At 32.6% G+C, this 22068-nt stretch overlaps 1 protein-coding gene across 5 annotated transcripts in view; it reads right to left on the minus strand.

Moving 5' to 3' along the window:
- The window catches only part of LOC105204319 (tyrosine-protein phosphatase 69D), a 309057-nt gene that overhangs the window by 226290 nt on the left and 60699 nt on the right, over window positions 1–22068 (minus strand). For all 5 annotated transcript variants that reach the window (XM_039453414.1, XM_039453412.1, XM_039453411.1 and 2 more), the window contains exons 4-9: window positions 17587–17880; window positions 14305–14564; window positions 12745–13546; window positions 12427–12670; window positions 10791–11802; window positions 7785–8072 (exon numbers count right to left, since the gene is read on the minus strand). In XM_039453414.1, the coding sequence (XP_039309348.1) occupies window positions 7785–8072; window positions 10791–11802; window positions 12427–12670; window positions 12745–13546; window positions 14305–14564; window positions 17587–17880 (2900 nt within the window). The remainder of the gene's footprint in view (window positions 1–7784; window positions 8073–10790; window positions 11803–12426; window positions 12671–12744; window positions 13547–14304; window positions 14565–17586; window positions 17881–22068) is intronic.

Consider the following 22068-nt stretch of genomic DNA (forward strand, 5'->3'; position numbering starts at 1 on the left):
TCTTCTTTCTTCCTCCCATCTTCTTTTCCCATCATCTTTCCCTCCTTCGCTTTACTTCTTATCTCCTCCCAACCTAACCTAACCTTGCCAACTCCCCCCCCTCCTCCTTCTCCCGGTTTCTTTTCATAACTCCATGCCCTCATTCCTGCCCTTCCCCTTAATTTTTCCCTCTGCATCTCCTCCCTTACCATGTACCCCGGTGTGTACCTTCCCACCCCTATTACCCATTTCAAATACCTGTTCTGTATCCTCTCTACCCTTTCCCTTTCTTTCCACCCCCAAATTTCTGCCCCATAGCTAACCACCGTCCATACCAACCTATCAAATAACCACATCCTTCTAGCCCAGTCCTTTCCAAATTTCCTCTTTCCTATTCCCCATACTTCTCTCATCACCACCGCTCCTTTTTTGACTCTCTCCTCTATGTTCTTTCTGTCCCCCATTTGCCATCATCATGTAGCCCAGATATTTATACCTTTTCACTTCCTCTATTTCATTTCCTTTCCATTTCCATATTATCTTTTTCTGTCTCCCACCCCCTTTTCTAGACCTCATCACTTTTGTCTTCTCCACATTTACTTCTAATCTTTTCTGTTCTACATATCCTTCTAATGTTTTTATTAACCCTTTCATCCCTGCTTCATCCTCTGCCACCACCGCCACATCATCCGCATACGCCAGAGAATAAATTTTTCTTCCCTTCACCTTTACTCCTCCCCATCCCCCCTTTTCCAATTCCTCATCCAAATCCGCTAGCAGTAGTGTGAACATGCATGGGTTCAACGGACATCCCTGTCTCACTCCTCTATTTGTCCAAAAGTTTCCCCCTTCTTTTTCCCCCACCCTTACTCTACTTATTGTCTCCTCCAAAACTTCCTCACACCTCACCACCAGACTCTCTCTCACTCCCTTCCTCCTCATTGTCTGTACTCCCTATCCACCGAGTCAAACGCTGCTTTCATATCCACAAACATAACTACTATTTTGCCTTTTGCTTCCGCTATTTTCTTATTTATTAAATAATTTAACACGTATATGTGGTCTATTGTTCCTACCCCTTTCCTAAACCCCGTTTGACTCGGTGGTAATATCCCTTTATTTTCCACTTCTTCCCTCAATCTCTCCGCCAAAACCGCCGCGTACACTTTATACGCCGTTTGCGTAAGCGTAACTCCCTCTATAGTTTTCTATCTTTTCCCCCTCCCCTTTTTTCACTATCGGTACCACTATCCCTTCTCTCCAATCTTCCGGCCATCCCTCTCCCTTCCACTCTATTACATATCTCCCACAGCCATTCCCTTATTTCTTTTCCCCCATATTTCCATACTTCATTCGTAATCCCATCCCCTCCTGCCGCTTTTCTGTCCTTCAACCTCCTTATCGCCCTACCAATTTCCTCTCTACTAATCTCTCTACTAATCTCTTCTTCCTCCTCTACCTCTCTCCCCATTACCTCCCCTGAATAAAGAAGGAGATGGTAAAATACCATTTTTTTTTAAATAATACAATAAATATTAATGCGATACAATCATCATTATTAACAGTTTGCTTTGTAGTAAAATATTATACTTTTAAAGTTCTTATATCAATCATCCTATAAGTATAAGTTTATCGAGGGGGGGGGGATATAGAATATACAATTACAATTTACTGAAGATAAAAAATGCATTTGTAAGATAGCAGGGAGCTCGTGGAATACTAACAACTAATATCATAAAAGTAATTTTTTATTATAAAACAAATACAAATTAATAATCCTTCATAGAGATTACACACCATTAGGTATTATAAAACAAGGTTTTATGAACATTTGATAAAATATATTTTATTTGAAATAAATAAATAAATTTCTTAAATAATTTCTTTGGTTTAAAAAATAACTATTTAAAATAATTTCTCTGTTACTAGTAACATTATGCAACATCCACTGTAAAGTTATAAAGTTGCAAGAGCGAGTCTATATTCATGATATAAATAGTTTATGGCCATCTTACAACTCTTCTCACTACATGATATAACTTTATACGTTGAATGCATATACACATTAAATACAATTACATAATTTGAAAATCACATTTAAGGCCTCTAACCTAAACTAAAGTTAAAAAAAATTAATATCTAACATACTTTTCAAAATTACATAGAAAGTATATACCAGTAAAAATCTATAATACTTGCAAAACTAAAATTCAACTTTTATAAAAATGCAATAAATGATCAGTAACCGTCCTACAATATGTAAATAAACTGAAACAAAGTGATTTAACGGTTACTCTTAAATTTCAACCTGAATTATACGAGATATCATGGTATCTCATCAGCTCACACATATCTCACAACTTCCGTCTTTCCTCTATTATACAGGGTTGTTAACAAAACAAAAAATATTCCATAATTTTTCCAAGTTTTGCAGATCACTTTTGGAAAAATTCCTGGACTGAAGCTAAAAAGGAGCACTTAACAAATACAAAAAGATTAAAATTTTTTATTAATCACAAACAAAATTTTATAAAATATATCAAAAATAATAATATAAAATAAATTTTTTCATATTTTTAACGCATTTTTAAAGCAATTATAAAACAAAAACTACGTTGCTCTTTTGTGGGAAAAGCATTTAACTTTTCAATACATTTTTGTGAGAGAAGAGTATTTATCTTTTTATCTATTTCTAAAATATCTTGAAATCTGTTCGTCAGAATTTGCAATTTCTTTATTTTTATTTTATTTATTTTATTTAATAGCCGTTTTTCTCAAATTTTTCTTTTTCTTTGTTTTTATTAAGTCTCTTTTACCCTTTTAATGCTTCAGAATATTCTTGATAAGAATTACGCGCCATAAGTATCATTTTTTTAAGTAATTTCAACTTTATCTAAACCACTTGTAGATTGGACTGTATCATACACTCGTCTTTGTGCAACAATTAATTGATTACTTTGATTTTATATTTCAAACTGCTTATTTATTGAAAACCCTCTCTCAACAAATGTATTTCTGTGAACAAGAATCAATATTTTCTTCATGAATATTTAAAACTCATTAGAAACCGTTATCATTAAAAACAACTCAAAATGAATAATTTTTTGGTTCTTTCTCCTGTACTCTTTTAACAGTTCACTAAAATCTACTTTTTCAATAAGAAACTTAAATTTGGGCAGGCGCTTAGTGTCTGAAATGCTCCATATCCAGATGCAAAAGAATAGTCTGAATCTACAATCGGACACTGAATGCTTGCATCATGCGTATCTCTCATTGCTTAAAAAATTATGAATTTTGTAGTTGTGTCGTGTGATTCGATTCCGGAATTTTATGTTAACCTAACTTATACAATTTGTTTATTTAATGATTTTTGATTTTGGACGAATTTTGGGACGGACTGCAATGGTCTCATATTGAAAAAATTTATTTATATTAATTTCTTTTGGTCGCTGTCCTAATTTATTTAACTTATTTTATTACCTAACTAATAACTTTTGTTCTATTCATGTAATCTGTGTATTTCTCAATGGTGGAGATTATTTGTCTGCTTTAGCTCCCCCCCCCCCTCGCTTGAATATTGACTATATTATTTTCTTTATTTGACTTTTCAATGTTTCGTATATCCACGGTTAACGCTCAGTCACTTGTAAGCAGCGCTGTCAGAAACAGCGAATCACAGTAATCAAAAAAGTACTCGTATAGACTGCAAGTTGCCACATTTTTTATCCATGGCTTCGGTGATCTTCGTCGTGATTTGGTGATCACTGCATTAAACAATCTTGTCAACCGTTTTAGATTTTATGCAGAATTTCGCATATAGTTATAGACAGAGTTTGCCATCTCCTATATCATATACGGTGGAAAAGCTACACCACGGCTTGTGCAAATCGTGAGTGACTCAGCTGAATACCGGAACGACGATGGCCGGACAATTAATTGTTGCAATTTTATTATGTTAGTCAAAACTTGTACTATGTTGAGAATAACTCCAAAGAGAGTCAAAACGTTCATTTTGTTTGTAATTGACATATAGAATAAACTTTCTTGTGCGCACTTATAACAGCGCTGACTCTCATTAGCCTTAACAATATTTTTCGTTTTAAATCTCAAGAGTCTCTTTAAATTGTAAATTGCATTTTTAGAAACTTAAATTGTTTATCAATCATATCACATTTCTTACCAGATAACCAATTATTTTCGAAAAATAATTTTAGAGCTAAATCTAATTGCTTTAAACGGGAACTAGAAGACCTTGCTAAGAAAATAAGGTCACAAAAACTTATTGCTACATAATGTGTAGTTAAGAAAAGATTTTTCCAATAATTTTAAGTAAATTGTCCTTAACATAAACTTACATTAATTTCTAAATTAAAAAATTTCTGAACAGTCTTTCAGTTTGCGCAGCTCAGCATAAATTGAATAATTGTAAGATACAAATATAAATACCAAATAATAAGGACCTAAGTCAGACTGTTGATGTACGAGAAATAAATACCAAGATGCCAGTGGAGCCTTGGTCTAGCAGTGAAAGTGTTCGAAACGACGGATCCCAAATTCAAACCCACCCAAGCTTCTTTATTTTTCCAAATATCTTACAGAAAGTCTATATCGGAGCAAAAACATATGAAGCAGTAATAGTGGTATCTTGCAGATCAACAGACAGTATCTTATATAATCTGATATGTTTAGCAGAAAAAAAATTATTATTATTAGGACCTTAACTTATTTTCTGCCCGCAAATATTAGATGGCGATGTAAACAGTTCTAGTAGTCATTACTAACGCATCTGGTATTTTTTTCTTAGTTTTAACATTTCTTGATAACATTCAGTCAGCATACACAATTATTTGCGTAAACAATTTTTTTTGCTTTGTAAAAAATAAAACGCAATAAAATGTTTTTTCGACATGTGCTTTTGCACTACTTTGATTTAAAAAAAAATGTATCAGAAGTTCATCAATTACTTAAAGAAGGTTATGGTGATCAAGCTCCATCGCATACATGTAAAGAGTGGTATAGACAATTCAAAAGTAATGATTTTGACGAATGACAAACCACGCTCAGGACAGCGAAAAAATTCAAAAACGATTAATTGCTAGCATTATTGCAAAAACTCAGCTCGAATGTTAAAAAAATTTGGAAACAAACTAGGAGTTACTGAAGCAACTGTTTCCAAACGTTTACACATGGGAAAGATCCAGAAGGAAAAAAAATGGGTACCACATAAATTGTCTGAAAGTGACATTCACAACCGTTTCAATATCACGGTTTCCTTACTTGCTAGACAAAAAAAAAAGAAGAGTTTTCTGTGGCGTATTGTGACTGGCGATGAAAGGTGAATCTACTACGACAATCCCAAACGCAAAAAATCATGGGTAGACTCAGGACAACCATCAACATCGCAGCCAAAACGGAACATCCACGGTCATAAGGTAATGCATTACATTTGATGGGATCAGTAAGGAGTGCTGTACTACGAGCTGCTGAAACCGAACGAAACTGTTACTACCGATGTCTACAAACGTCAATTGAACAAATTGAATGATAAGTTGTTGCGAAAAAGACCAGCAATAACGAGTAACAGGCGCAAATTTATTTTCTTTCACGATAACGCTCGGCCACACACTGGAAAAATCATCAAGAAAACATTGACGCAGCTCGAATGGGAAACTCTTCCTCACCCACCGTACTCACCAGATAGCATCTTCTGATTACCACTTGTTCAGATCGATGCAGCACGGCTTGAGTTGGTACACGCTTTCGAAATGTTGAAGAAGTACGAAAATGTGTGGACAAATAGATTGCTTCAAAACCAACATCGTTTTGTCGAGATGGTATCGCCCAGTTGCCAAAAAGATTGAAAAAAGTTGTAGAAAGTGATGGAAAATACTTTCATTAAAATAATTTGTACACATTTTTTCCAATAAATGCTTTTTCTCAGCCTTTTTCAGGCGAAAACTAAGTCAAGGTCTTAATAAGATACTATGAAGATAAATATTTTCAATATTTTTTATATTCTCAAAAACTTCATTTTTAACGAACAATTAAATCTTTTATTATAATTATTAAAAAAGAATATAAAAAAGAAACTATTGGCTTATCTGTTTGGAATTCAGTCAAGAATGATTTCAAAATATCAGCAATATGAAAAAAAAATGCCAATTTAGATTTTATCAATTTATCATTGATAGTATCAAGAATTATTTTGTAAATGAAGGTATTCATCTTTTAAATAAGGTCTCTATCTTTTTTGTCTTTTTCCAAATTTTCTATTTTTTTAAGTTATCAATGATGTCGATGAACTACTTGTTTAGATATTTATTACTCCCCATCCACCCTTAACACAAAAAACTGTAACAAATTTATTGCAAAAAATATTACTTCGACCAGATGTTTGTAAGCATAAAAAAATTATTTAATTATCAATTAATTTTCATAAATTTTACATTTCTTGGTTCTTCTTAAAAACTGTTATAAGTCCGATAAGTATACGGCGCGCAGTTAGAGGGATTTTGTAAATTTACTTAGAAAATTATTGAGCACAAAGATCTACTTTCGACCTGTATAGCCTTAATATGTTGTTACACTTTCCGGTCTTGTTACGATATTGTATTGAAATTATATATAACTCTTAAAAACTCAATATTTTCACTCAGTTGCTCAACAACCCATTTTAAAGCTGCTTATTCATAACATGGAATCCATATAAGTTAATAAACATCAAAATATGATTATTTGAATTATTATTAAAACGAAGAGAAAACTGCAAATTTTTAGTAACAAATCTATTTTTTGTTGAGAGCTTTTGTTTTAACATTCATCAAAATAAGTGATAGAGTATTTACTTTCAATAACGCCTTTCAACAAAATATCATGAAAATAGATGCCAAACCATAAACAATCATATATGCAATTTCAAATCAATTGTAAATATGTAAAACTGTATAAAAAACACTTAAACATGTTTGAAAATATTTTTACGAGCAATCGCGTATCCGGATGCACCCAATAAATTACGGTAAAGAACAAATTTAAATTTTATCATTAAACGAGTTCAAGTCGGCAAAACGACTAGATTAATTTTTTTTTTATTCCATGACTTTTCCAGATTTTAATGATTTCCATGCCCATTTTTTATTCCATGATTTTTATACCGCTAATAACCTTGTTTTGCATCATACACACATACACACACGCATATAAAATATCGTATATAAAATGACGTTCTAATGTCTCTCTATTTCTAATTTCTAAAAATATGTATATTTATTTTTTATTATTAAAACCGGGGACCCTGTCATCTTTTTCACCCGATTATATAAAATTTCATATATTTTGTTCTATTATAAAAAATAAATTTTAAGAAATATGCTACATGTATATATATATATATATATATATATATTAATAGGAAATTATTCATTTACTTAAGTTATTATTATATTGATTAAATTATATTGAAATACTGTTCACACGCACACGCACACACACACACACACACACACACACACACACACACACACACACACACACACACACACAAAGCAAAAAAATTATCAATAAAATACGTATCGCCAATTCCTGAAAAAATTACTGTATAAAATTGCGTACCATGTATAATATGTTAACGCAATATTCATACATACAATTATATCACTTGTTATAAAAATTAAACAAAACAAATTTAAAATTAATTCATCTATCAATTTTCACTTATTATTGTTTAAACAAATGTAACAAAACCGCTATTTTCACTAAATGTAACAAAAAAAAAAAAAAATAAAATAATATATAGATACACTTACGTCAGATAACATAACTATTGTAGAGATGCATTGTTCCGAGATCATTCGCCAGAAATCCGGTATAGTGATCTCTAATGGATCCTGAGTAATGACAAATGACTCGGAATTATCGTAGCCTTCGATGAACGATGCATTTATGTATGTTGAATGTTCCTTTCCCGGAACAGGAGTGAGTATCACGCGATTTCTGTCATATGGTATCACCAGTTCGCTTCTATTCTTCGACCTATTTTCGTCTCCGCCACCAACAGAGAAGGATTTCCGATCTTCTAATACAGAATTGATTTTCTATAAGCAAAAAAACAGCGTTTTTGATTTTCAGATCTCAAATATATAAAGAACTTAGAGATGAAATTAAGGAGATTCTCCAGTCCTTTCATATAAAAACTTGATCAAATTTTGAGAATAAGTTTATGATTATTATAACATATGAGCATTCCTGAAGTTTTAAATTTTTAATCATATTCTATTTCCTTTAAACTTAAAATATAATTTTCTAAAATAGCATGAACTCTTATGAAAAGGTGAATTTTGAATAATTTAATCAGACAAAATATAAGAATTTAAAAAAAATATATTTATAAAAAAATGGAGTTTAAATAATATTTTGGAATAAAAAACTAAATTAAATTTAAAAAATATAAAATAAATTATGTAATTCTCTTTAAAAATGACGTCACATTAATAAAAATGTGACAATGTCGTTTATTACATATAAATCATTATTATAAACAATACCTTTATCATTTCAATATCAATTTCCATATCCAATATTCAGTATTTACTCAAATTTTGTAACAGAATTCTTTTACAATTTCTGGATTTTCCAAGCATTTCATTCAAAATTTCAAGATTACTGAGACAAGATTACTTTTTTAATACAATTTTAAAATAAATTTATTTTTTCATATATACTTTTAATGTCCCTTAATCATATAAGAAAAATTAATAATTTAATAAAATAAGTTTCAAATATTAAATTTGAGAAAGTACTAAAAAAAAAAAAAAATAATATAATACTAACTAGCATATAATCCATCTATAATACAAAGATTTAATAATGACCAAAATTAGCCATTTTTTGGAACTCCTCCTTTCTGAATTGTTATCACATAAACGTTTCTGAATCAATCACATCATACAGTATTCAATCAATCATACAGTATTTGACATATATACACACAAACAGAATAGAAAGTCATCATGACATCGAAACGATTCCAAAATAATTATTAAAAGTCATTTTTTAATCACAATCACGATTCATTTTAATATCATTTTAACATTTTTATGATTTGCTGTATTATTTGGATATAGTTTGTGTAATACCAGAATAATAGATTAATTTAATTAAATGTTTTGCATGTAATTTCATTGTGAGATGGCAGTAACCAAACTAATAGATTTAGTAAATATAATAGTACGTAATAATTAATGGATTTAGTTGGTATACATATAATAATATGTAGTAATATGTAGTATATTAAATAGTAAATACCATTTGCCATAGTGTTTTAACTTTACATTTAGTTTTAATTTAAAAAAGTTATTTTGAATTCGTCAAAGTTTATGAATGTTATCTAAATTTGGATTAAATTTTATGTAGTAAAATAAAAGTATCAAAAAACGTGGTAGCGTTTTATGCCAAGTACATTTTTTTCGTCCTTCCATGTAAAAGATGCTATAAAAATATTGTGAAAATGCAATATCATTGTCTTACAAAATATAACATAGATATAAAGTACTCTCTATGTCCGAAAATATGGTATACATTTCTTAAAAAACGTGGGATTAATGAAAGTAATTAATATTTAAATTTTTTTCTTTTTATATGTAAATAAGTAATAGGATACAAAATAGATGGCGCTGCAATAATTCATAAACGTCAAAAATAATTGACAGATAAACAACCGCATATTTTAGACAAATTTAAATGACACCCGCTGTGGTTACAAAATGACAAATTTTAATCAAAATTGTGATCAAGTGTGTGGAAGAAGTTCGAAATCAAAGCAATTAACACTTAACTAACATAATGATATATAAAAATTGTTGCAGTATAAAGGAAAATTTCGTCGCAAGAAACGATTACCATCAACATTATCATGTTCCATAGAAGCTGTTGAGTCAGCCACATCATTGTTAAACTGAAATACTCTTACATGTTATTATTCTTTATCTATAACTTTGTATTATTGGACAATTTGTAATTATTTTATAAATAATATCATTAAATTTGTAAATGTATATCATATTTTTGGACAGGTAAAAAATCCAAATGTATACAATATTTGCAGACAAAGGAAGTATAATAATATATGGATCTACAATAAGTAGAGTACAATAAATTTAAATATCATTTCTGAAGTACTATAAAAATAATTTATTAAGAAATAAAGTTAAAGCACTTCTAAATAATATTTAAATTTATTACATTCAAAGAATTATGGTCAGTAATATTTTAAAAACATTTAGCTATTTCAATAACTATTTGTTAATATTTCAGAAAAATCGTAGATTTTTTTCAGTAATCTTTCAGCAACTTTTTTACAAAGTTTAAAGTGCAAGATTCGCGAATATTTTATTCCACACCTTCAGATATATTGTAGACATATTTTTCACAACTTTAATAAAAAAGTTTTACTCTTCAGTTGACATGGTTCTAAAATACATCTAAAAAAATTTAATGTTGTATAAATAGGTTCCATATAAAACGATAAAAAGCAAACATCACAGATGTACACGGAATCATGACTCTTCTGATAAGAGACTAAACATCAAGAAGAATTATAAAGAAAATATTATTAAATAACATATCAACATCAGTTTTTATTGTTTAAATTTCATGCATTATTTAGCATTTTAAAGATGATAAAAGCACTTTTGTTAAAAAGATTATATAAATGAAAGTCACATAATACTCCTTTTAAGTTGAAAAATCTCATTAAATGGCAATAAATAAATAACAATTATTTGTAAAATTCAGTTCTGGCTCCTGTAACTTACATCATACTCCTCTTCCATTCTACATTTCTCCTTTCCATTGTCTCGTTGTCTCAATTTGGTGACCGTAGACTTAAGCTGCGATGCTGAAATCTCCGTATCACCATACTGCGCCATCTCCATAAGCGCGCGATAAATGAAAATATATTGCTTGAGTGATTGCACGAGAAAGTTACGCATATGTCGCAGGTCGCACACGGTGTTGAAAATGGATACCTGACCTTCATCGGCCAACTGCTGCAACAAAGAATCCAACGCGACGAGCGTGCCGGTGCGACCCACGCCAGCGCTGCAATGCACAAGGATTGGCCCCTTCTCGAGTGAGTACGCCTCGTTGACGCGTTTGATGAAGCGTAGGATCGCGTGCGGATGTTCGGGAGCGACAAAATCTTTCCATACGAGGAAGTGATACTGCACGATCGTACGGGGATCGCGCTCACCTAGCCGCGTCATCTTCAACTCGCGCACCACGTAGTCAGAGTACGCGCGCTCCTTCACGTGCTCCACCGTGATATCGCCAAAGTTCTTAGTCTCGCGCTTGTCCGGCCAGTATTTGGCACACTTGGTCTTAGAATACTCCTCAAGATTCGTCAGCATGAGAATCAATTCGAGATGTTGCTCCCAGATCATGCGCCAATAATCGCAAACGGTGTTTTCCATCGGTCCCTGGGCGCAGATAAACTTTTTGCGCTCCTTGTAGCCCAGCACAAAGTTAGCGTTGATATAATCGGAGCCGCAGATACCGTCCATCTGGGCTAAACGCACTCTCGTCTGATCGTAACACTTGATGTCCGGATAACGATTCTTATAGAGATTCTCCTGCGCCTCGGACGCGCGCGTTGTTCTATCCGTAAATCGATCGGGTAGCAACTCAAACTCGTGTTGGAAACCGTAATCCGAATCCCGATGGCGTTCCAGGTATGCCTGCAACAGCTCGCCCTTGGGTATGGGCGGCATATCCGGTGGACTTGCCGCCACAAGCTGATGCCTGCCTCTCAAACTTCTACAGAGATGTCTACGGGAAAAAAAGCGTTCATTAAATAAACATTGTGTTCTTTAAAAACTTTTGATGAGATAATAATATTGATAATATGAGTTGTATGTTGTAACTATATAGAAAATATTATTATATATTTGGTTTATATGTATTGGATCATTAAGTATGAAACTTTACACATTTGAATATCAAGATATTCACATGTGTAAAGTTTCATACATAATGACCCAATACATATATGTTCTATTATATTATACAAGATATCCCGTAAAGACCGTAAAAGAAATTATAATTATGTAAAATCAATATAAAATATAACATGTATAACTAAATAATATTTTTATCGATAAAACAGACAACGCTATATAATTTTGCTTTTAAAAAACTAATCTATCAACCCTGTCTATTATATTTATTTATATAATGTTTTTATACATATTCTATTATGTTTATGACAACAGCTTCTAACAAAAAGTTTTTTAAAAATGTGATTGTTAAAACAAAAAACAAATATTATTTTAAAAAATGTAAAATATATTTATTCCATTATTAAAATAATTCATCTAATAAAATATTTGTTTATACAAAGACTTTCTATTTAAAAGAGAGAATACTGCTACGCCGTTTTTTTTTACAACTTACCTGAAACTATTGCGCAGCGTTATAACTTCTTCTCTTTCTTGCGCACGCTTCGTAAATCTATACAGCACGCAAAGTGCAATAAATAGAATTGTGAGAGTTAAAATCAGAGCGATAAAGAGCTGTATTATCATTTCTCTGATAGTAGTCGCCTCTGCGGCCGTTACGCTGAGAGGATCTACTCCGCCATAAAGGGGATTAAAGTAACTGCTGTAAGCCGGTAGAAGTTGATCCTTTTCACCAAGCACTAGAAAAAATCAATCATCATCCAATGCTCTACCAAACCTCAAGTATTTTGCAAACATCGATAATTGTACTTACCGATAACTTCAATAAAACCAGTGTAGTTCGACGTTTCATCGAGAAAACCGTCGTAAGGCGATAATACGTTTAATTCCCCAGATCCATCTATGGATGCTTTTTGTAGAGGCGCGTCCTCTCTCTTTCGTCTCTCCGTTTTTTCTGTGGCATTAATCACAGGCATGGCTGTGGTCATATTGATTTTCACGCTACTAACAGTGATCGTTGTCGATGCGGTAGATGGACTGACAGTCGTGCTGCTATCATTGCTATTTGCAGTTGTTACAGTTGACACCGACGTGGTCATCGTTGTGCTGGTAACAGTACTGCTCGTGTTACCAGAGGTCGAGATGGTCGTCAATAGAATTTCCGGTACAAAGTGTAACAACGGCGGTGCCGGTTTAGGTCGCAGACCAACGCACTTGTCGCACATGGCACCGCCGTTAGATGACTCGCCGTCGCCGAGGAAGATCTCGGTTTGCAACTGATCGCTATCAAATATCTCGGCGATGTAGGCACCGCCGGTAAGTGAACTGTGCGCGTATTGATAAGAGTACACCGTAATTTCTTCGGGTGACGGCAGATCACCAACTGTCTTATGCGGTGGTAGTTTCACCAAGTAGACGCGGTAGCAGCAGATTGGGCCGTTTCGTTCAGAGATACGCGGTAGGTACAGCTTAAATAACTGCCTACCTTGACTCTCGATTTTGCGCCAACTACGCATGTTCATGTTCTCACGATCTGGAACGGCGACTGGTGTCGTGCAGTTTCCTACAGCGTTTTTGCCAGGAGTGCGAGATCTAGTCACTCCATTCACACGAACCTTTGATCAAATATATTTGTTTTTAACACAGAAATTCATTCGACATTATTATGGATTTGTATAATAATCTTAAGTTATAAATTATTTTACTTAAAGAAATAATGCAAAAAATATTCTAACAAAAATAACAGGTAGAAAAGTGGTTTAAAGAGACAAATATATTAAAACAAGTCAAAACAAGACCTAATTTTGCAAATTTTTTGTAGAAAAATAGAAAGAGATAAAGATATGTCTTCTATTGTAAATATCACACTTTTCTCCGTTTGACATTAAAATTTTATTACAAAATTATATAACATGGTTAATCATATTTCTAAAAACGACATTTACAGTGATCATTGCTATTCCCACAAGACTTATCAAAAAGCAAAAATGGCACGCGCTTTGGATGTTTTCCATTTAGTGACAAATCGGCACAAACAACATCGTATCCTTTTTTGGTATTCAATGAATAACATAGATAGAACGACTTTTTTATGCCAACTTGTGCCACTAAAGACTTAAAAAAATAAAAATATAAATGTCTTGTTTGTAAATCCTAAATTATTTTGCTCAATGGCAATATTATCTAAAAAATATCTAGATGAAATCATATATAATTTTATTTTTTATCTAAATAAATTAAAATTAAATCATCTTTCTCCTATCTAAGTTACATTTACATGTAATTAGGATTAACTTAAATAATTTTAAGTTATCTGAGCGCAACACTATTTAGGTATAATGCTCCTTTAAATTTAAATAATTAAACTATATACCGTATAATTCGTATTGGAAGGTAACTTATTGTAATGCGTGGTGTTTCTGTTATAGACACTCCAGCTAGGTGGTTCGAAACTATGGATATCCAAACGTCCCATGTCGTTCTTGAATCTTGCTACGCCATTCAGTTGTATATTATAGCGCTGTATAATGCCGTTCGGCTTCTCCGGGGGCGTCCATGTGATAGACATGAAACTAAAGCTGCTTATATTGTTGTAACGACAGATAACGTTGAGATTTTTTGGAGGACTAGCCACTGAAAAAACAATACATATATTTAAATATTTACCGGATATGAAATAACGAGATATCCCTCTATTTACAACAGGCTTATGTTCCAAAACTCTAATTAAAATCAAATTGATCGTAAGTCAAATAGCATTTATATTTCATATAAATAAAACATTAGATATTAATGCAAGATAATTATTTTATTACTAAAAATGTTTATAGAACTTTATTTAAGAATAAAACAATTTTTTTTTCAATTATATTCTTAATATAAATATTTGTAATTATACAATATATTATACAATTAATATTTAGTTTAAACATAGATTAACTTTAACAACTGATTAACTCTCAACTAACACACTGGGTGTCGTACACCCAAGCTATTTACAAAAATGCTTGACATTCATAAATCGTTCGCTCCTTCTCTTCTAAATATATTGAATATATTCACCTTCGCAATTTTCGCACTTATTTAATCTTTTTCTTGACCTTCTGTCGTAGCAATTAAAGAAAAAATTGTTCAAATTCTATGTGTTATGTAGCATACCGCATGGGCTACTCCACGGAGACAGTTCTTCATGCGATCGTGTCGTTTATTGAAGGCCAGCTGGAGAGGAGCGGCTATGCGGTGAGCACCTTCCTAGATATAAAGGGTGCTTTTAACACCCCGCACAAGGTGGTGTGTGAAGAAGCGTTGCACAGAAGTGTGCCGGAGAAACTCATGGAGTGGATCCGGGGCATGCTAGGGCGACGGGTGGTAGCTTTGCTGGGAACAACGAAGGTCAGTGGATGGGTGGAGAGGGGGTGCCCCCAGGGTAAGGTGCTCTCTCCACTGTTATGGTGCCTAGTGGTGGATGGGCTGCTCGAGAGGCTGAGTGAGAGGGGCTTCTTTGTGCAAAGCTACGCTGATGACGTGGTTCTGCTGGTGCGAAGACCCTTTCTTGGGCCTCTCTTGAAGCTCATGCAGAATGCACTGGAAATGGTAGAGCGGTGGTGCAGGGGGACCGGTTTGTCAGTAAATCCACTGAAAACAGGGCTCGTTGTCTTCACACGCAAATATAAAGTGGGCACTATAAAAAGGCCCATCTTTGAGGGTACAAGACTAGCCCCAGTTGAATCAGTAAAATATCTGGGAGTGATCCTAGATAAGAAACTGTCCTGGAAAGAACATCTTGAAAGCCGCTGTAAGAGTCTGTGCTCTTACTTCTGGATGTGCAGAAGAATCTTAGGCCAAACGTGGGGGCTGAAGCCCAGGATGGTCTGTTGGATCTACACTGCAATACATCGACCCAGGCTCACGTACGCAGCAGTTATGTGGTGGCCTAGGGCGCGGAAGAAAGCAACAGTGGTAGCGCTTGAACACGTCAGGGCTCTAATTTTAAAAGGGACTCTGGGTGCAATGCAAACCACGCCGGTAGCAGCCATGGGCATTTTGCTCTGGATTGAACTACTTCACCAAGTGGTGGTGGGGGCGGCGGCGATCGCTGCACACCGACTAGCCTGTGAATTGAAGTGGAAGGAGGGAACTGCGCACACTAGATTCCCTAGTGGCGTGTTGACCAATTCCATTTTTGGAATGAGGCAAGATAGGATGCCAGCAGTTCGGGCCTTGGACAGGCGCTTTAAAGTGCATGTCACAGGACTCGCGGACTGGAAAAAACCTGGGACACTGGATCAGGCCTGGGACAGAGAAGGCTGGTTTACAGACGGCTCCAAGACGGGTACGAGCTCCGGCGCGGGCATCGTTTGTCGGCAAAAGAAGGTGGCGGAAAGCCTGCCCCTGGATGAGTATGTCACAGTTTTCCAGACGGAGATCGTGGCGATCCTAAGATGTGCCCAACTGGCCCTGGAAGGAAAAGAAACAAGTGGGCGCGTGAGAATATGCTCGGACAGCCAAGCTGCTATCAAGGCACTTGAGGCTCCAATTTGTACCTCGCGGCTAGTCTGAGACTACAGGAATGCACTGGAGAAGCTGGCGAGGGATAAAGAAGTTATTGTGACCTGGGTCCTCGGTCACTCGGAGATCGAGGACAATGAGGCTGATCGGCTCACCAGAGTCGCATCAAGAATGGAAGTGTTCGGGCCAGGACTGGCGCTGGGGGTCCCTTTCTGTCTAGGCAGGATTCGGGCCTGGTTACAGAGCGAGTACCTCAAGTTTTGGATAAATGAACTGAGGACTAAATATCGACAGGCCGGGGCTCTACTGGAGGAAATACCTGGTGAAAGGTCAGGGATATAAGGTCCTTGAGTAGAAGAGACGCCAGACTAGTAGTGCAAATACTGACTGGCCATGGGGCCCTCAATTATCACATGCCCAGGCTGGGCCGATCCGATACGGCCGAGTGTAAGGCTTGTGAGGAGAAAGAGGAGACAAGTCTCCACATTCTTTGTGATTGTCCGGCCTATGCGGGGCTGATACTAAAACTGCTAGGCTCGGCATTTCCCGAGCCAGGGCAGATTAGCAGGCTACCTATGAGGGACCTGAGTCTCTTTTGGAGAGAATCGGGGCTCCCGTAAGTGGCAAACGACTGGAGGGAGACACAATGGACAATAGTCTGTGTGTCATAGGCGGATCTTCGAACGAGGACCGCCCCCTCAGTTCTATTATTATTATTATTATTATTATGTGTTATGTACCGAGATATACGCAATTGAAAAAAGCTGGGTAACGTACACTCATGTACGGATAGATATCGAATTCAATATAATGTGTCAGTTGAGGGTTAAAAAATAATATACTTCTTAAAAAAATCTTAAAACTCTAATTTTTAGAAAAAAATAGAACACAAGTTCAATTACATTGGTGCAAATAGAGAGGTCTTAATATTTAATATTATAAAATTAATATTTAAATTAAATCATTTAGATTTAATTTTCATTTAACTTAATAAACTTTATTGTAAAGCTGTTTTGAAGCTTTGTCTACCAGTTAATTTTTAATAATAGTGTGGTCGTAAGATGACAAATTCATAAGTGATGTAGTCATAAGTAGAGAGATACGTATAAATGTATATATTTTTTGCGCAATGCGTGCACCGACGTACCTCCGTCCAGGGTGGTGCCGTTTACCTCGCCGCTCCAATTCCCGCACTGTTTTGTGTACTCACTGCAAGCAGCTATCTTAAATTTATACGTAGTCGCCGGATCAAGATCCACGAATGCATACACAAGAAACGGCTGAGCAGGATATACCGCCTCTCTCTTCTGATCGACGTGAGTGGCCATCAGATTGTAATAGTGCACGTGTTCTTTCAAATCTGGCGGCGGCACGGTCCAACCTATTGTGATCGAATTCTCCGTCACACCGTTTACGGATACTTTCGGCACAAACACCGGATCTGTAATATTTTTTTTGTGTTAAAATAAAACAATATATAATTATCTTTCAAGTATATGTCGCCTGTTATATTGTATGCAGGAGGTTGCATACAATTATGTTTTTCATGCCATAAAAATCAAACGCTGAATTGTAAAAATAATTATTTAATTAATATGTAAGTACTATATAATTTTACAATTATTCCATAATGATTGTTTTTTAAGTTAATCATAAATTATTAAATACTAATTTAATTCTTTTTTATTATTAAATTAAATCTATTTTTTAAATTAAATCAAGTTTTAGAAAAACAATAAAGTATATAGAGAAAATTTTTTTAGACTTTACCCTTTTTACAGTAATCTTAGGACGACATAGACTTTAAAAAATTTTACAAAATTATAATTAAATTACAGTAAAATTTAGTAATACAAGATGTACTCAAATTTTGCAAAAAAAACCTTTGAAAATTTCCAAGAAATAATTTTTATCTACCTCCAGGAATTTTGAATAAAATTCCTTTTTCAATTTTATTCAAAATTCCTGAAGCTAAATAAAAAAATTTTTTAATGCAGCTTGGAAATAAATTCATTTTATAAGATTTTTATTTGTCAACTAATTCGATACATTAATTTGTGATGAGATTTGTAATCTTAATGTAATTTGAGTGCTTGTTATAAATTCTAAGTCTTGTACTGAGGAAAACTGTTGATTAAAGGTCGAAACGTTTACATTTATTTGGCATTTGTTTGTTTGTTTGTTTTTGGCGCACAATACCCAGCATGGCTCTTTAGCCATGTCTTGTCTTGTTTTATTTGAATTAATATTCATATGAGCCTTGAATTTTGTATTTGTTTTTAATTTTTTTAATTTATTTTATTTTATCTTTTGTATTCTTTAATCATACAAAGAAATCATAAGTTTTGAATATTAAATTTAAAACAGTACAAAAAAGAAATAATATAAATAATTAAACAATATTTTCACAATAATCTAGCTAACTAAAAGTATAGAATAAAAAGCGTATACTGAAAAGTTTTGCTGCATTAACTAAAAATTTGATAGATTCAACCAGACTGTTCAAAAACAGAAATCGTAGAAATTATCGGATTAAAGTCTATAAAATATTAATATCGGAATATAATCTATCAAACGTTCTAACGTTCTCTCTATAAAATTTTGAATTCAATTATAATAACCAGAAATTGTGCTTGGTTTCACCGACACGCACTCAATTGTATGTCCTGTTGATATAAGATAAAATCATTTTTCTCAGTGTGATTAAAGGCATAAACGTTAATTTAAAATAATGTATTATCTTTATATTCAAATAAAAATAAAATTAAAATTAAAAAGACATTAAAAGTAAATGTCAGAAAGAAACAGAATTTAAATTTAAAAGTAAATTTAAAAGTAAATTCCAAAAATTTCCTTAAGTTTCAATAAAATTCCATAAAAATTCGTATTCATGAATTCCATGAATACTTATTTTCAAAGATAAAAAAAAAATTCCTTGAAAATTCAAAGTTGTTCCGATACTACATACCCTGTAATAGTATAATTTAGTCAGCTTTATTATAATTTTAATAGAATTTATAAAAAATTTAGTAAAATTTTAAAAATTTTACTAAATTTTAGTAGAATTATAGTCAAACTCAAAATACAAATTTTTCTTTTAAAATTTACCTTTAAAATAAATACTATAAATAAATAAATGATAATCATCGGACAACATAGATTCCCATTATTACATTAATTCCATTATTGTTATTATAATTTTAAAACTTGAAAAAAATGAAATAACAAGACAAAAAATTAAGTTGTCTCATAGTCGCAGTATGGCGAACTACGGACTCGAAGATAAATGTTTCGAACTAAAGTTAAGAAATCATATCGTAAAAAAGATAACTTTAATACTGATGAAGTACCACCATAGTACAATACTTTTTTAATTTTTCCAATGAATTTTTCTACCTCTTGAGAAAGAAACCAAAAAATTCGCGGAAAAAAAACCAGGTTTTTTCCCGGGTCTTTAAAACTATAATCAAAAATATTTCATACAAAAATTTTATAATAAAATTATTTATTCATTCTTGTCAATATTTTTTAAAAGTAATTATTTTATAACAAAAAATAATTTTTAAAAATAATTTTTATAAAATATTAACATAAATTTAAATAGAGCTAATTTTATTGTAAAAATTTTGTATAAAACACTTTTTGATATCTTGAACAGTTTTTTAAATATAACAAAAGGCTGAAAATTGTTTTAAACAAAAGGAGTGATTTTACCACTTAAAATCATTTTTAGGCAGCAAATGATATTTTCTAAATTCATCTATATATATATATATATAATATATATATATATATATATATATATATATATATATATATATATAATACATGAAACATACTATTTTTAACAGAGTAAACAAAATTGACTTACAAGGAAACATTCTCAAGTGTAAATTTATGATTTTAATAAAACTGTATACATACATATATATATATATATATATATATATATATATATATATATATATATGGATAATTAAATATTATGTAATAATGATAATTAATTATGATTAATTATTATTTTTAAATAATATTTAATAATACTCATGATAACAATTATTTTATCGTTTATAATATTTATGTAATATGATATTTATAATATTTTTAGCTACACAAGTAAATAAGTATTCTGCGACTAATGACGAGTAGCAGTTATTACAAGAATTCGAGGCTAACGTCGCAAAGTAAGACATCGAGAAGCTCTTTTTTATATTGCAGGATTCGTCGCACACCGATTTTTGCATAAATATCCGCATTTAGGTTGCAAAATATCAATGATGCCTCCCATCGACAATTGGTTGTCATTCATCTCGCGGGAAACTGTATTTGTCCTTCTTCTAAATTTTTATCAACTGCACAAGTGATGGATACAGAATTTCAAAAATATCGTGGACAATTTTTTTAATTTAGAGGATAAAATTTTTGATAAATTGACATCTATTGTATGCACTAAACTTAAAAATAAATTTCCTAAAGAAGTTGTTGCGTGTTTAGTGCAAACACAAACTTATATTGGACTTCAAAAACAAAATAAAAAAATAACAATAAAAAATAGCATAAAAAACCCAAAAAATAAAGCATATATGTAATATAATTATTTGAGATATAATATAAATTTAATTTCTAATATAAATGTTTCATTCTAATATAAATATATCATGTTTTAATTTCCAATCTTGTACATTTAAAATACGCGCGTTACTGCGTGGGGAACAATTGATTGGTCGAATTCCCACAATTCCGTCATTATGCGTAATGGTTCACCTTGTTTCCTTCCACTATAAATCCAATATTACTACCGTTATTGTAGACGGGCCTTTATTATAAACTAATGGCAGCTCAATAATAATACAAAAGTATTGACTCATTATAATCTTTATTACACGTCGTTATGGGCACTCGGACATAAGAACTTCTTAACTTTATAACCTACGTCTTATGCTTACTCCTTAATTCACTACTACTATTACTGCCACTGTAGAATGACCTTCAAGATATCAATAATAAAACGACGCGGAATTCCGAATGGGCTACATAACCACATTCTATTTTGACTTGTATAAAGTGCTAGAAGAGCAAATATTATGTTAATAATATTTATTTAAGTATCTTATAGATTTTTAAGTACCATTCAATATCTGATATACCTACATAACATGTTATCAATATGCGTCTAGTTCTTTCATTTCTTACAATTGATTTCAAATAAGATTTCTGTACAAAAATTTTTTGCCGACAATCGCAAAAATTGCAAAATATACAAATATATTCATTTGTAGTGCCAAATATCATGTTAACTGACATTATTTATGTCCTATACATGATACGAGCATGATATGGTGCACGTTTTAACAAGGGAGGATCAGATGATTCACGTTGGGATTTCGACTCAAATGTTTTTAATTATTCTGGAGACGAAAGAAAGGTTACGTCTCCTGGCGTTTGATCAAATAAGTTTTAGTAATCAATTTGTGAAAATTAGCAATATTCGAAACGCACCGCAGCGCGCCATATGAGTCTTCCCGGTAACTGTTCTTCCAATCAGCGCAGTTGGTTTCGTGAGTTAGATGCTTGCCTCATAATCGTGAGATCCAAGTTTGCTCCTGGAGGTGAGCAATAATTTTTTTTT

Source organism: Solenopsis invicta, chromosome 9 (assembly GCF_016802725.1).
Source record: "Solenopsis invicta isolate M01_SB chromosome 9, UNIL_Sinv_3.0, whole genome shotgun sequence".
Classification (NCBI taxonomy): domain Eukaryota; kingdom Metazoa; phylum Arthropoda; class Insecta; order Hymenoptera; family Formicidae; genus Solenopsis; species Solenopsis invicta.